Raw genomic sequence first — 15,507 nt, forward strand, 5'->3', positions numbered from 1 at the left:
ATAGAGGGAGTCCGGTACCTATTGGATAGAATATGTGGGCCCAAATAGTGGCCTGAAAAATATCGAGAATCTATTGTCCCTGACAGGTATCGAACACCAGTTCCTTGGTGGCCGACCCCAAGCTATCCCGGATCGTCCACCTTCCACACACAGCTGGTTGTTATATCTACTTACTGTATGCCATCTATGGTTTAACAACCCACATTTGGGTTATAAAAACCGTTGGCTGATTCACTGTTATTCGTTCCTCTTGTTTTATAACGCTGCATCACCAGATGAGATCACTTTATTTCAGAAAAGACGTAAGTTGATTACGAACGATGCAGTTGGGAAGCGTATAGGAGGATATCACGCAAACTTTTCTCTTAAGCAGAGGTGATCAAACTCTGCTATCGTGATCACCCAAAATAATGTATAAATTTACGTGAACCACCCCCCCTACACAACAAAATCTGACAGGCAGCGAAAAGTGCAGTTCTCTATAATGCTGCAAGTTTTTATCAAGCTGTGCGGTGAAAGCGGAAACTTAAATATCTCTAAAACCTTTCTGCACCTGCAGTACCTATAAAATACTCCTGTACACTCGCGAAAAAAAAAATTGTCGAAATGTCCCGGCAAGGTTAAGAGATTCGTCCAACCCAGCCCTGGGGCCCAAACTGCTTTATAACCAATGCGTATCAGGGGCTATTTCACCCCCGAGTGAAGCAGCCGGGGCCTGAAGCTATACCTCCATACCATACATCAGCATGGTGTCGTGATTAATTAAGCAGTGGCACAACTTTACCTTTACCTTTTCTTTTTCCCTTTGGCACTACAGCCCCAGTGGGCCTTGGCCTACCTCCATGAACTTCTCCGTTCACTTCGGTTTTTCTAGATCTTACACATTCTGTAGGACTCCTTGGGCGGGTGATAAGCTCGTCGCAATGCCTCTACCTGTATACAGAGAAACGCACACAAACATCCATACCCTTAGTGGGATTCGAACCCACGATCCCGGTTTCCAAGCGAGCGAAGACAGTACATGCCTTAGACCGCTCGGCTACCGTGACCGGCACCTTTACCTTTTACCTACAATAATTTTTACTACTTTGCTAAAACTGTGTGAAGATAAAACAATATTTTAATTAATTATTGGGAACTTGGCGACCTACCCTCTTAAATCTAATCATTATCCAGTTTCAGAAAGCATGCTTATAAGCAGTGGTTCCCAAACGTTTTCGGGCCTCCCCCCTCCCTTGGTTTCCATAAACTAATCCCCAGTTCCCCTGCCTTACCCTCTAAGAAGCATTCTTCAGAATAGCGGTTTGCACAACCCACTAAGGAAGATAATAATAATAAAAATAAGATACCTCATTCAGTAACTGCTTCACTGTTAGTAAATTCTTAATGCGATGGATGGGCTTCATGAAGTGATACCAGTTTCTCAGTGTCTGGTCTGAAGTCAGTTCGGTCGTAAATAAGGGAGCAACGCGCTCAGAGAGGCCCACCGCCAGCGCCCCCCTGCTACCGCCCCCAGGGAGCAGTAAAACCCACTTTGGGAACCACTGCTTTAAAGCACAGTATTAACTATGCATACCAAATCCTTTAACATTAAAAAATCTTTACTTTGTTTCCGCAAACAGCATTAACCAGTTGCCACTGTAATGAAGATGGGACGTATTCAGAATTACTAAGTTTTTGGACTTTGTCCATCGTCCGGTATTCTAAAAACTCGAGAATATGTTTCGGAAACTGGATCTCTTTCATTCCTCATATGAAAGGAAGACACCTGCTCGGACCCAATAGAGTAGATGTTTCCCCCCTCACCTGAGGACGGAAACAGGTCCTGTTTCCGAAACGTTGTCTTCACTGGTTTTTAGAACACTGAACGACGGACACAGTCCTGAACTCCAGTACTGCTGAGTGTTGAGCACCATCGTCAGAACCCTTCAGCATCTACAGGTTGACATACTATATATGAGGAATATTATTTTGATGAATATCATCCTTCAAACAGTGATGGAACTATCCTGGAAATGGCATACAAGGGCCGAGAGAAACAATGACAACCCCAGAACTGATAAACTGTAGTTCGTATTTTAACAGGGTACCCACTAAATATGAGTCATCTGTTATACTTCTGCATGAACTCCTCAGGAACTGGGTAACTAGCACTAAGTACTGAGCTCAGAGATCTCAGACCCTCGTGGTGGTGGCTACGAAGATGTGACGCCTTGTAGTTTTGTAGATCGCTACCACTCTTAAAGGATACAGCGACTAGGTAAGGGCCGGACGACCGAGGGGTTGGAGTTTGAGTCCCGATATGGTAAAGAATATTTTCATCTGCATGTCGTCCAGACCAGCTCTGGGATCACCCAGCTTCCTATCCAATGGGTACCAGGGGCACTTTCTCCGGGTGTAAAGAGGCAGGGGCGTGAAGTTGACCACTCGCCTCCATCTAATGCCAAGGTCAAGTAAATGTGGATCTATACATCCACTCCCTCATACGTCTTCATGGCATAATGCTTAATTAATTAAGCAAAGGGGCAACTTTACCTTTCTTCCAAAATGCTAGTAACGATATACCACACTTGACGGCGTCATATCCCTGAAGATAATAAAACCTCAACCCCTGACGGTAACAGACGCTCAGGTTACTTAATGATGCATTTAAATTTGATGGGATGATCATAAACGGTGAGTACATAAGGGTTCGGAAAGCAGAGACTGAAGAACACAATGAAACAGTGCAGGTGGGCTAATTGGTAACCTAGCCAAGATTCAAACTAGATACTTCCTGCATACAAAAATTGAATAGAACTACTATAAAGCAGAAGTACTTACTGTTGCAAGACATTCTCAAATTTCTGGATCTGCAAAGCACCATTAAGAAATATTTCCGTAAATGTCATGACACACATGCCTGCCAACTGTTTATAGTTACACAACTAAACATTTATTACAAACCTGACACCAATCATGAATCATAAATATGAAGTGGTGAATTTTGTTAGCTTTTACTTGGCAGTGGCTATTACATATGTCACCTGTTTTCATTTTTGGCTCATCACTTCACTCACAGAGAGTATTTGTTACTTTCCACCGGTTCTCAGAATAAACAGAGATAAATTTCCTGACTGAAGATTTTCATGGGTTCCGCAGTTCCAAATTCGTTATTCACAAATCATCCTACCAACTGATACCACATACGAGTAGTGTGATCTACTGAGAGTGTTATTAAATAAACAACAAACAAATGCTCGGATACACATGTTAAATTGCAACAAATGTCATAGCATCATAACCTCGATCCTGCTGTGATGACAGAACACCCAAAATTTCATACAGAATTCCAACAATCAATTCATTTTTGGAGACAGTAATTAGGGACTTTACCTTCCATACAATAACCAAGACAAAAATTCTCTCTCCAATAACGAATAATATACTCAGATGGATTCTGCTCACATCAAGGAAGAAATGTTTAATTTAATAGCTCATTTGAATTCAGTATCCATCAAAATGACTGCCTTCTGGGATGTGACAACATTATATTATTATTATTATTATTATTATTATTATAAAGCACTTGGTTTATTGTAGTCACTCCTATCTCAATGAGTATTGCAGTGTCACGATTGTTCACTTTTGTAATGGTATCTACGCCAGTCATGGTAGCTGAGCGGTCTAAGGCATGCACTGTCTTCGCTCGCTCAGAAGCCAGGATCGTGGGTTCGAATCCCACTCAGGGCATGGATGTTTGTGTACAGGTAGAGGCCTTGCGACGAGCTGATCACCCGCCCAAGGAGTCCTACCGGATGTCTAAGATCTGGTAAAACCGAAGTGAAACAGAGAGTTTCATGGAGGTAGGCCTAGGCCCAAATGAGGGCTGTAGCGCCAATGAAAAAAAAAAAAGCTATCTACATGGTATAGACATCTCATACTGTCATCCTGAAATAAATTACTCTTTCATGCTTTAAAAGTGTTTTATGCATGAACAATATCAAACCAATGAAAGTCCAATGAAATAAAAATTTTTTATGGGAAGTAACCCTTAAAAAGTGTTCTCAGTACATAAGAAAAGGTAAAACTAACCCTGTAACAGGCCATGGAAACCCACTGGGTTGTGAGATGTCAAGGCTCCAATATTTTCTACACAATCAGCTCACAGATGGTGGTGAGGTTGTCAGCCTTATGTCTCAACTGCCCTTTACCCCCAGGAAGATTCCTAGTACTCATTTCTGTTACAGGCTGAGTCAACTCCAGGACCATAGTGCAGCTGTAAGGATTAGGTCAACTGAAAAATCCAATGACCTCGCTGGGAATCAAACCTGCGACCTTCCAGCTTGCAACATAGGGCCTCAACCAACCAGGCTACCATGTGTCCCCGTTCTCAGTATGGCAGTTTTAATAATACTCAATTATTAATATATTTTTATTATCAATTTGCTACTCCAGATTATCAAACGGTCCACGTTGCTGATGTTTTACTGTACGTAAATGATATATTCTACTTCCACTTAAGATAGAGAGGTTCTTAGACACAACTGAAAATCCAGCACAATTCATGAGTGTGACAAGACATACAAGTTTTGAAACAGTGAAATAATTGGTAACTGCCATTAGCACAAACAAGAAGAGCATGTACTATGAACAAGAAATGAATTCTGAAATAAAGCTTTACACATCAATAAGCAATTCTTATTATATATGCTGAAGTGGCACAAGGGGTTCTTAAATTTGATTTCTGTCATCATATACATTGGAAGATCAGCTATGACTCAAACAGTCTCGCCAGAGACAAGGCAAGAATTTCTCATTGGGGACTGAGACTCTACAAAACAAGAACACAAATCATTATGTGGTATATTATATGGTCATCAACACAACAATCTCCAAATAAATAAACAAACCAGTATTACTGTATTAACATTTGTTTATTATTCTGTATCTGTTACATGTGGGGAATGCGGTAGCATAGTTGGTTGAGGCACTATGTTACAAGCCGGAAGGTCATGGGTTCAAGTCCCGATGAGGTCACTGGCTTTTTTCAATCGACCTAATCCTTCCTGCCACACTATGGACCTAGGGTCAACTCAGCCTCTAACATAAATGAGTACCAGGAATGTTCTTGGGGTTAAAGGGCGGCCAGCGTGTAGGGCTGACTACCTTGCCACCATCTATGAGGCGATTGTCTAGAAAATGTGGGAACCTCAACATCACACAACCCTATGGGCCTCCATGGCCTGTTACATGGATACCTTTACTTTTACTTTCTTTATCTGCTACATGTTCCATTCTAGCTGGATCATCATCAGGCAGTTTTCATTATGTATCACTTGTTATTGAATTGTGTTCTAATATGGATCCATAACAGTAATCATAGTGTCAAGTTTTGGGGTGAGTATAGTCTGGGTTTAGATTGGTAATTTGATTTACTGAACACTACAAATAACTATAGCACTAACGCTATTTCAGACACTCTGCTACTCTATGACATATCACCATGGACATTCACTTTACTTCAAAATAATTCCAGTGTAAAATTAATTAATATTTAATTAACAGTAAAAATTAACATTCTGACACAGAATTTAAACCATGTTTCTAACCTTTAGAAATAATATTACAATTCTGTAACACAACAAGACATAGAACTTGGCAACAAAATTTGCATTCATATAATTACTAATATGCATTCATATTAGAACATAATTCAATAATCAGATATGTATCATGAGAACTGCTTGATGATGATCCAGCTGGATTGAAATGTGTAGCAGATACAGAACAATAAGCACATGTTAATACAGTAATACTGTTTTACTTATTTGGAATTTGTCCTGTTGACATACACCACATGATACACAACATGATGCATACAACAGAGCCTAATCTCTACACTATTAGAACTGTTGAGTACCATGCAAAATTCTACACATAATAGATCTACAAAGCTAAAATAAAATAAAATAACAAGCTGTTCTGAAGCCATTCTTTTGGGCACTTAATATAGTAACATGAGCCAAGTGCAGTACTATGAGGAAAGCTACAGTTACCTACAGATGAATGAAAGGTCTAACATTTATTTACCGGTACCTGAAATAATACCACCATATGAAGCTTTATATGATATTTATGGTTGAAGTTAAAGCTAAATTGTAAGCCATAATCTATCTAATGTTTACTTTTGCTATGGCATTGAATCAAGGATATCGAATTCATTGCTTACATAAAGAATCTTCCTTTTCTCATATCATAATTGATGTTTATAATTCACTGAAATGTGAATATTACTTGAAGCTTCATATCCCTCTGAATCATGGCAACAGTACCGCTTTTAAGGAAAGAAAATAATAGCTCGAGCACCAAGCATTACTTATGTCTGATGTAAATTAGAGTATGTATGAAATACTTCAGAACCCCACACATAATAAATTCCGAGTCTCTGAACAGCACACCAGCTACACTTTGTAGTGACTGAATGAACTACACTTTACTGTTAATTGCAGTATAGACTGTCAACAGTTAGAACACCACAATTTCAATTAGCAAACTATATGCCCAATATTATACTGTTAACCCACTTAACATAATGTCTGTCAAACACAAAATACCTTTCTTAAACTATAACTTACACTTCAAGAATTCTATCCCCCTTCCGAATTCCAGCCTTCTCCGCAGCTCCGCCGTCCAGAACTGCGCTGACATGTTGAAGAGGTGCATATAATTCACCATTGATGCTCCGCAACTGCCCACCTTCACTTACTTGGCCTCTGACATTAAAACCAAAGCCGGTCTCTGTTTTGTAAATTGTCACTACCCTAGGACCTGTCGGCAAAGTCTTAATTTGTTCACTCTGCGGGCTAGTATCCGATTCGCTGTCAGCCATGTTTACTCACAGCAGGGATAAGTAACTTCGTATTTCTGACCATGGATTACTATAGACGGGCAACTTAATGTTATTGGTGGGCAATGTCGAGTAAGACACGGATAATTATGCGTTCTTTGACGACATCTAACCGTCAGTTTATTGAGTTACTTGAACTATGTAAACGTCACTAATTCCAATTATGCGAAAAAGATGTCCGATACTGCGACGAGGAATCACAATCAGGCATAGAGCTGCTTCTTTGCGGTACATACCCGATAAACTTACATTATATTGTATATAATAAATATTCTTGTATAAAGTAAAAATAACTTGGTATGAGAGAACACTGTTAACACTGTGATATATTTACAGGCACTCTAAAGACCGACTATTAAACAACAAAAATACTTGTATAATCACAGAATGCAATAACGACCTACATTTGCATTTAACATAATACCGGCTTTCATTTCTTTTTCCAGAAATTTACTACTCCAGTTTTAAATCCTCGTCAACCGAAAAACCCAATGGCCTCATCAGGAAACGAACCCGTGACCTTCGGCTTGTAGCATAGTGCCTCAACCTACTATGCTACAGCGTGCCTCTGGGATATTAACAACAGGAGAAATAAATCAAACACAGTTTAGAGGTGCTTTAAAATTGACTCCAATGCAGACACCATATCAAATAAATTAATTCTGTCAAAAATGTAATTAGTTGCTTATCTGAACAAATCAGAACACCAAACGTATTTGGACTCCAGGGATTGAGATTAGTTCTTTATAAGGGGCCCAACTGAGTAGGTGTCTTCCTTCCGCACCTGAAGATGGAAACAGATCCAGTTTCCAAAACATCATGTCCTCTGATACCTAGAATTCTGTACAATGGAAGACGCCCAAAACCCCAGTAATTCTGTGTGTCATCCACCATCGTCAGAACCCTTTAGAATCTACTTTTTTTTTTATGGTTATCCAATCTTCACATATTCTTTCTTAAGTATTATGAATAGTCCTTAGTGTAAATTCCAGAATTCTGATAATACCAACAATGTCATGTTTTCTTACCTCTTTAACAATAACATCTAATGCTTGTTCAAGATTACTTCTTGCTCTCCTTGCTTCTGAGTCTTCCTACAACCAGATGTTTCTTACCTTCTCCATTCATTATTCAGCTACTTAAAGGACTAATAATGAAATAAACCTCAAAAATGTGCAAGAATATTACCAAGCAAAGATACTCCAACAATAACAAGGAAATATTGTGCCAAAGGTGTCCCACATCTTCTCTGAACAGATGTGCAGAAGAGGTTGTGCAGGTACCCGTATTTATTTTATACATACTCGTATTTGTATTTTACCCACTCTTAAACCATTTTGCTATCCACTTCAAATCCGTATATAACATGCTGATTAAGAAATGCAAGTTTAGGATACATGATTTTGTAAACTGAATGGCAAATTAGAAAACAACAATAAACAGATGATCAATGCAATGGCAACAACTTCCATGCTCTGTGGAGAAACAGGGGCCTCACATTTCAAGAGTCAAAGCCAATCAAAGTTGAACTGGAATCAAAATTATAAACTTCATTGGCATGCATTAAATATTAATGATGTTTCAGTCCTTTCTTCACAAGTTCCAGGCAGTGTGTTTTATTCTGATATTTCCTTTACAAGTCTTGTGAGCAAACCTGCCCTATACAGAATTTTTACATTCTATGTACCAAATCTCTTGTCCATTTTCCTTAGCTCAGGTCATTTTCCAAAGAATCCATGCAAGTCTGTGGGCGTTTGAGATATTTTGTATAAAAAGCTTACTTTTTAAGGCGAGTTGTTAGCAATACGAGAATGCGTAAGGTATGCAGAATGTATACTGTACATTGCTCATTCTTGCTGGGGGAATCTGCAGATACAGAAGAATTCCTTCACATCAGTGATAATTATAACTGCATATTCTTATAATATAATTAACTGTCACTTGTCAATTATCAGTGTCTCACTGTTCACTGACAATTATTACTGAACACTGCATTAGTACATACTGCACACTTCTGTACTGATCAGGTTTCTTTACAGCCATATTTCTCATTATTAAGCTACAGATATTACTGAATATTATCTTCAAATTTGCCATAATGATTATATTTCCTTACCTTATGCACACAAATAAATACAAGCATTTTTACATGCTAAATGCTCTAGGCTATAATTTGAACTTGGAACTTCAAAATATGAAGGACAAGTGTTTGGATTCAAGTCAGCTGCATGCTCCCCACAGTATATGGATCAAAAATCATGATGAAACAAGAACACAGAGAAAATGGGAACAAAAATGCAAATGAAAACTGGTGGGAGTGTGGAAAAGTATGCAGAGGGGAGGCATATTTACCTACAAATACTTCAACACAGTTACATGCTATACTTTATTCTATGGAAATCATCATGTTCAACTTCATCAATTTTTACTGGCCATGTGATGCATTACTGTAATGGAGCACACATGTGGTCAAACTGGCAGAGCATATTTTCTCAATACTACGAGTATGTCAGTTGCAAGTGAAAGGTTTTGGCTAGTGACTAACTCCCCATCTGGCATTTGGAGTTTTGGAAATTCCAGTCGATCACTTGTGACACGAACAAAATGGTGAACCACATCTGAAGTTAACGATGAACATATCTGTTAAGCCAAAAATTTCTGTCTTAAATTTTTAAGTTCACTGTTTTACAGGTTATATGTTAATAACTTCACTGTTTACAATTATTTCATAATTAAGTATTTATTTGTATCTTACATATAGCACCAGTGTGCTTAGGAAAGACAAATACAACTCAAAAGAGCCACCCAGCAAGATGCCAAAAGATTCAAATTCTTTCTGGTACCTAAAATATCTGTATCAATATAAAATTTTCAGAATTCTTTAAACACTTCACTATCCACAAATACAGCTGCCAGACTTAGTGTATGAGAGAGTCAAGGCTGCACCATAGCTCAAGCGGTTAGTCGTTGGCTTCCCACCACAGCAGCCCGGGTTTGATCCGGGTCTGGTCAAGTGGGATTTGTGGTGGTCAAAGTGGTGCTGGGACGGGTTTTCTCTGAGTACTTCAGTTTCCCCTGCCAATCGTCATTCCACCAAATTCTCCATCATCATAAACACCCAGGGCAGGCTACAACAGGCCAATCAGTGGCCACCGTGCCAGGTAGACCCAGTTGGAATCCACCACCCACTGAGCGAATTAAAAAAAATTAGAGATTCAAAATTCCATATTCCTAGACAAAACAAGTTAATAGTGCAATGGCTAAAGAACATACAATGGGAGTAGAAGGTTCTATTTAACTCCCTTGAGTGCAAAGCCCTGCCGTAGAATTACCCATTATAAACATCACTGCTGCTTAGGGGCCGATTTATTTGCACAGGAAACTCCACACCCATAACTCTTCCTCAGAAAGGGAATGCCTGTTTTCTCCTGTAAATATGAGTATATTGCATTTGATGCCATGTACTGACAGAAATGCCTGTATGAAGTGATTAACACCGAGCTGACCTAATAGGCTCTGGTGCACAAAAAGGTTAAATAAAATCACTATAATGCATTTTCATTTGAAGGTGAATTTTAATATCTTTGACAACAGTAACAGCAATAGAAAAATTAAGGATAGCAGTATGGAGGGGGGGAGGAGGAGTTCATCCTTTCCAATGTTGCTAAAACATTAAAGCAAACAAATTCATAATGACATTTACTGTACAATATCATTCTAAACCAATTACTCACTTCTGGAATTCGTTCTTCAAAATTATAGTTATATTATTGTCAATTACCAGTTTAAAATACTGTTAAATTTAGCTTCTGCAATAAATATAATTGTCAATTTCCACTGAAAGAAGAACTCCACGAATTTAAGAAATTTCTGCAATTATATTATGATAACCAATATTCTAGTCAAGTCTTATGTGAGAACTGATAACAGTAAATACTAGTAAAGGACACCCCTGCATCCTCATAAATACTCATCACAATCATTTCAGTGGTGCGGTACTTTTCAGACTTACAATATGTGCTTTCACTTTCTGAGATTCATTACTTGACAGCACTCTCTAACCAGCATAGTATCACATACACACAGCATTCCAGTTAGATATGCCAATCTTTTGTGCTAATTTCTTAATGTAACACAAGATTTTGAAGTGACATTTTGGGCACTATTCATCATCTCATTATTGAGTATAGAAATACAGGATACCAAAAACTTGCTCTGCTTTTGTCATCAGCAGAACATACCTACTCTGCTGGGTCCACTACATGTAGGGATGAAAATGGAGCTAGACGTGCGTAGACATGAACTACTTTGAAGAATGCCATCTTCTGGGATGTGGTGCCATGCAGATATTGCATAAACCGATGTTTCGGAGGAACATTGGTTTACACAATATCTGCATGGCTCCACATCCCAGAAGACAGCAGTCTTCATAATCACTGCCATGAAAATCTTAAATCTTACATGATCTATATCGTTTCAGAGCAGCTTCTTCTTAACAAAACTACTTGCAGATCCCTAAAGACTTAATTATTGTTCCCAACAACACATGTAAGAATTAATTCCCATAAAGGCACTGTAATAATTTCCAGTATGACATGTGCTGGTAATTCCATGGACTCATATACCTACATGAGCATTTCTCAATTTTGAACACTTATTTCTCTGGCTGATTAGATGTATTTGATCTTTACCTGCAGACTAGTCCAGAGACAGAACTGTTCTGTCTAATAGGCCCAATTGAGCAGAATTCTTTCCCCTTTACATTTGATGATGGAAACAGACCCAGTTACCAAAATGCTGTGCTTTTGAAACAAATAATGAGATGATACACAACGTCCAGCATATGTGTCAGTTTAATAACATGCAACCATCACAAATCTTCTGATTAAAAGAATTTGAAACTCTGATTTTAAGTTTCCATTATAACGAGGCAGTTCTTTCAGCTAAGAAACTGTGACAAAATGTAAATGAATCCTTAATAAGTTACAGATTAATAGAATGGAAGAGAGTGGAGTATATGTTTACAAATCTGCAACAAAAGAACAGCTGGCCGGAGACTTCTACTAGTTACAATATGCATACAGGTTCACAACTAATCACATCCACAATTTATCTGAAGAATGTTAGTCCCTCATTTTCTTTATATTCCTACTACAGACATTTCTCAACATCAGAGGAGCTAGATTCATGCTCACCATGGAGTAGCAAATCACTTATCCCCACTACAGCATTCATTAATCCATGTTTTAGATCTTTTTCACTTTTATCAAAATCAAAAATTCACCATTTGGTTCACAACTATTTCACTTTGACAATTCCATTGCTACTGAATAGCACTTACTGATATGTTCCCTTTTTCTTTATGTAAAAATTACATGTTTTTCAGACTATTTGTAGTAATGACAGAAAAAAGGTTTAAAAATTTAAAAATACATAGCAGCTTCAATTACATATCACATTGTTTAAAGATATATATATGGTATATATATTAAATATGAATTATTATGTACAGAAATAATGTACAGTTAAACTATACTGATGGTTAGAAACATTAAATACAACAATTCATATTTTGCTGCAAATGTAGTGCAATTCCTTCTGTGCATCACTTCTTCCAACATTTTCACACACCCACCAAGGAGTGCCAGTTGATCTATCAACACTAAACCATGCAGACAAACGTCAACACCATCAGATGATCTGGTGTTCAAATTCTCAGTTATTCTCCAATTACAGTACATTCATCCCTCAGAAGCAACATCAATAAACTTGTCACATAATATTTTCATCTTGAAATACATAAATATCACACCATGAATACATATGGTAACTGATAATGTTCTTATAAGTGATATCTACCCACCCAGAACTGCAGGAAATAAATTGTTTGCACCTTCTAAATGAATTAACGGGAAACCAAATTTCATTATGAATATTATCAGTCTTCTGGGATGTCATGCCTTGTAGTTTGTACATAAATATCAATATTTCAATAAAACCTGCTGCTTCAATTTTCAACCCTGAACATGGAAGCAGTATATTCCTCAGAAACGTTAGTACAAATGTTTCAGAGGGACCTACTACCTCCATGTTCTACCATGAAGAGGAATGGAGTAGGTTGCTAGAAAATGCTGGTATCTATTTTCCAAACAACACAGCATCACATCCCAGAAGACTGTAATTTTCATATGCACTACCAGAAAAATCTCACATTTCACAGCTTATATTTTGTTTAGATATTGATATGACACCATTAGATGTAATTACATCCTGCATTATGTACTGTGAAATATAATTATGTAGAACATCTCCAGTCCAGCAGTTAAGATTCTGTGTTTTTCATTAAATTCACACAATACAGAATGTTATGTATGTAAAGAAAGAATTTCCAATATTTAATTTAATGAAACTCATAAGAATATTCCTACTATGTCTACAAAGTGTCAATATCATACAGCCGCTTCAAATCCACAGTGATGATCTGATGAGAAGTGGCGAGTTCATTGACATATTAACCTGCACATTCATTTAAATCCTGCATCACTTTTTGTTTCTTTCTTGTTCTGTTTAATTTCAAAGCAACATTAAACTAGTTACTGACATTAACGTTGCAAAGAAACTGTATACTGTAGAAAGCTTACTTATTCTGACTCAGTGACTTTTACCGCTCATCTGTCAACAGCTGTGCAGTGAGTCACTTTAGGAAAAGTTTCATGACTTTGACATCATTTCTTTCACTCAGACTCATCTTCAACTAGGTTGTCGAAGCCAGCGAGGTCAACGTGAGGTATAAGCTGCTTGCTAAGAGCATATTCAATAAGAGCTAAGTGACAAAAGACATACTGGTCTGGCACCTGGATTGAATATGCTCTCTGAGAACGAATTCGTTCCACTGTACCTCGAACATCCACTGTCCCCACATCTTCTAGACGGCTGATGCAGATGTCCAGTGTACAGAACGTGCCTGAAAAGAAAGTTCACTAATAGAGACACACAAATCTAAACTATAAGGGATAAGCAGTTATGTGACACCAATGAAGCATCTGACCAGAAACAAAGTGATAAAATAAATGAAAAATGAAGAGGCCATGTTTGTCCATCTGTCTTATCTCCATAGTTATGTAATGCATTCTGAAAGGGGGGAAAAATGGTACTGGGAAATCTACAGTAAACATTATCAAGGGAAACTAATTATGGTCAACAGGAGTCACATACTAACCCTACTTTACAAGAAGTTCAAATTGCACTTTGATGACTTTCTCACTCAGTGTACAAAATGTGTGGGTAATATAAAATACAGATTTAATTAAGATCTAGACATCTTCCCCCATATGATGACTATTTAATTAAATAAAAGGAAAACAATTTTAACTTTTCAATAATCTGAATAGCTCTATATACAGGGTGTCCCAAGAGGAATGCGCCAAACTTCGGGAGGGTGTTCCTTATGTTAAAGTATNATAATAGAAAATTAATGTCATTCAATATACAAGGTGCTATCAGAAAGTTCCCGGACTAGGTCCAAAAAGAAATGCTGGCTGCCATCTCCTTCAAAACAGTCTTCTTGGGAACATATTATAGAGTAATCACATTGCTTTTTCCACACTTCGAAAGCACTGTGGAAGTAATTTTCCTTAATTCTGTTGAGTACCACTTGTGATTCCCTTTGAATGTCAAGACACTGTTTTAAAATGTTGTCCCTTCAGTTTCATTTTCAATTTGGGAAACTAAGCGAAATCACAGGGGGCTAAGTCTGGCGAGTAGGGAGAATGGGGAACAATAACCATGTTGTTGTTAATCAAAAACTCTGTGGTTTTCAGGTATGTGTGAGCGGGAGCATTGTCATGATGAAGGAGCAATGTGGCACATGTTCAAATTTTCTGTTAAGATCTCCTGGCAAACTCCATAACTGATTCCAACGGTGTCTGTGAGCTCAGGGATTGTTTGGCGACAGTCTTTGTTGACGAGTTCTCAAATTTTTTCAATGTTTTCTGTTGTTTTGCTGGTGCTTGGTCACCCCAAACATTTGTCATCATCAGCAACTGACACTTGACTGGTCTTGAAACATGAATGCCATTCAAAAACCAATGACCAGCTTAGAATGTTCTACAAAAGCCTCACTAAGCATTTCATGGATCTCAGTGGCTGAGCTTCATGAAAAACTTGATGCAGACACGTTGCTCTATTTTGCCATCCATCACCAACAAAACGAAATATGAAGTCAAAAAAGTACTCATGTGAAAACAATGAGTCTTCACAGCACAGTGTCATGTGGCTGACTGATGCAATAGGCTTGCAGAAGTGTGAACCTGGCCTCCCTTCTCATCTTCTTTCACTGAAGCAGTTAAAACAGTCTAGGAACTTTCTGACACCACCTTGTACTTAGTCTTTCAGGACTTAAGTATTACATTGTATGAATAGTGATTATGATAATCAAAGGGCAAATTAAGTAGACAAGTGAGGCAAATGAGCTCTCCTATCTGTTCCCAGAGTGATATTCTATAGATAATTTAAATCAGCGAGCTTACACATTTAATGACAGGAAGATGAAATGGCTTTCAAAATGGCCAGCTAAAAGATTTGTATCAGCAATAAATAAACATCAAGGCCAATGAAGA

The 15,507-nt window shown here is 37.9% G+C and overlaps 2 protein-coding genes across 2 annotated transcripts in view; both read right to left on the minus strand.

Annotated features, from left to right (window-relative positions):
• The window catches only part of LOC111864427 (sorting nexin-27), a 71,018-nt gene extending 64,147 nt beyond the window's left edge, over positions 1 to 6,871 (minus strand). The window contains exon 1 of the mRNA XM_023851660.1: positions 6,618 to 6,871. Coding sequence (XP_023707428.1) covers positions 6,618 to 6,871 — 254 coding nt within the window. The remainder of the gene's footprint in view (positions 1 to 6,617) is intronic.
• Positions 6,872 to 11,496: 4,625 nt separating this feature from the next.
• The window catches only part of LOC111864415 (tyrosine-protein phosphatase non-receptor type 9), a 145,556-nt gene continuing 141,545 nt past the window's right edge, over positions 11,497 to 15,507 (minus strand). The window contains exon 12 of the mRNA XM_023851643.2: positions 11,497 to 13,853. Within this exon, the coding sequence (XP_023707411.1) occupies positions 13,624 to 13,853 (230 nt within the window). The 3' untranslated portion in view covers positions 11,497 to 13,623. The remainder of the gene's footprint in view (positions 13,854 to 15,507) is intronic.

The sequence above is a fragment of the Cryptotermes secundus genome, unplaced genomic scaffold (assembly GCF_002891405.2).
Source record: "Cryptotermes secundus unplaced genomic scaffold, Csec_1.0 scaffold511, whole genome shotgun sequence".
In the NCBI taxonomy this organism is placed as follows: Eukaryota; Metazoa; Arthropoda; class Insecta; order Blattodea; family Kalotermitidae; genus Cryptotermes; species Cryptotermes secundus.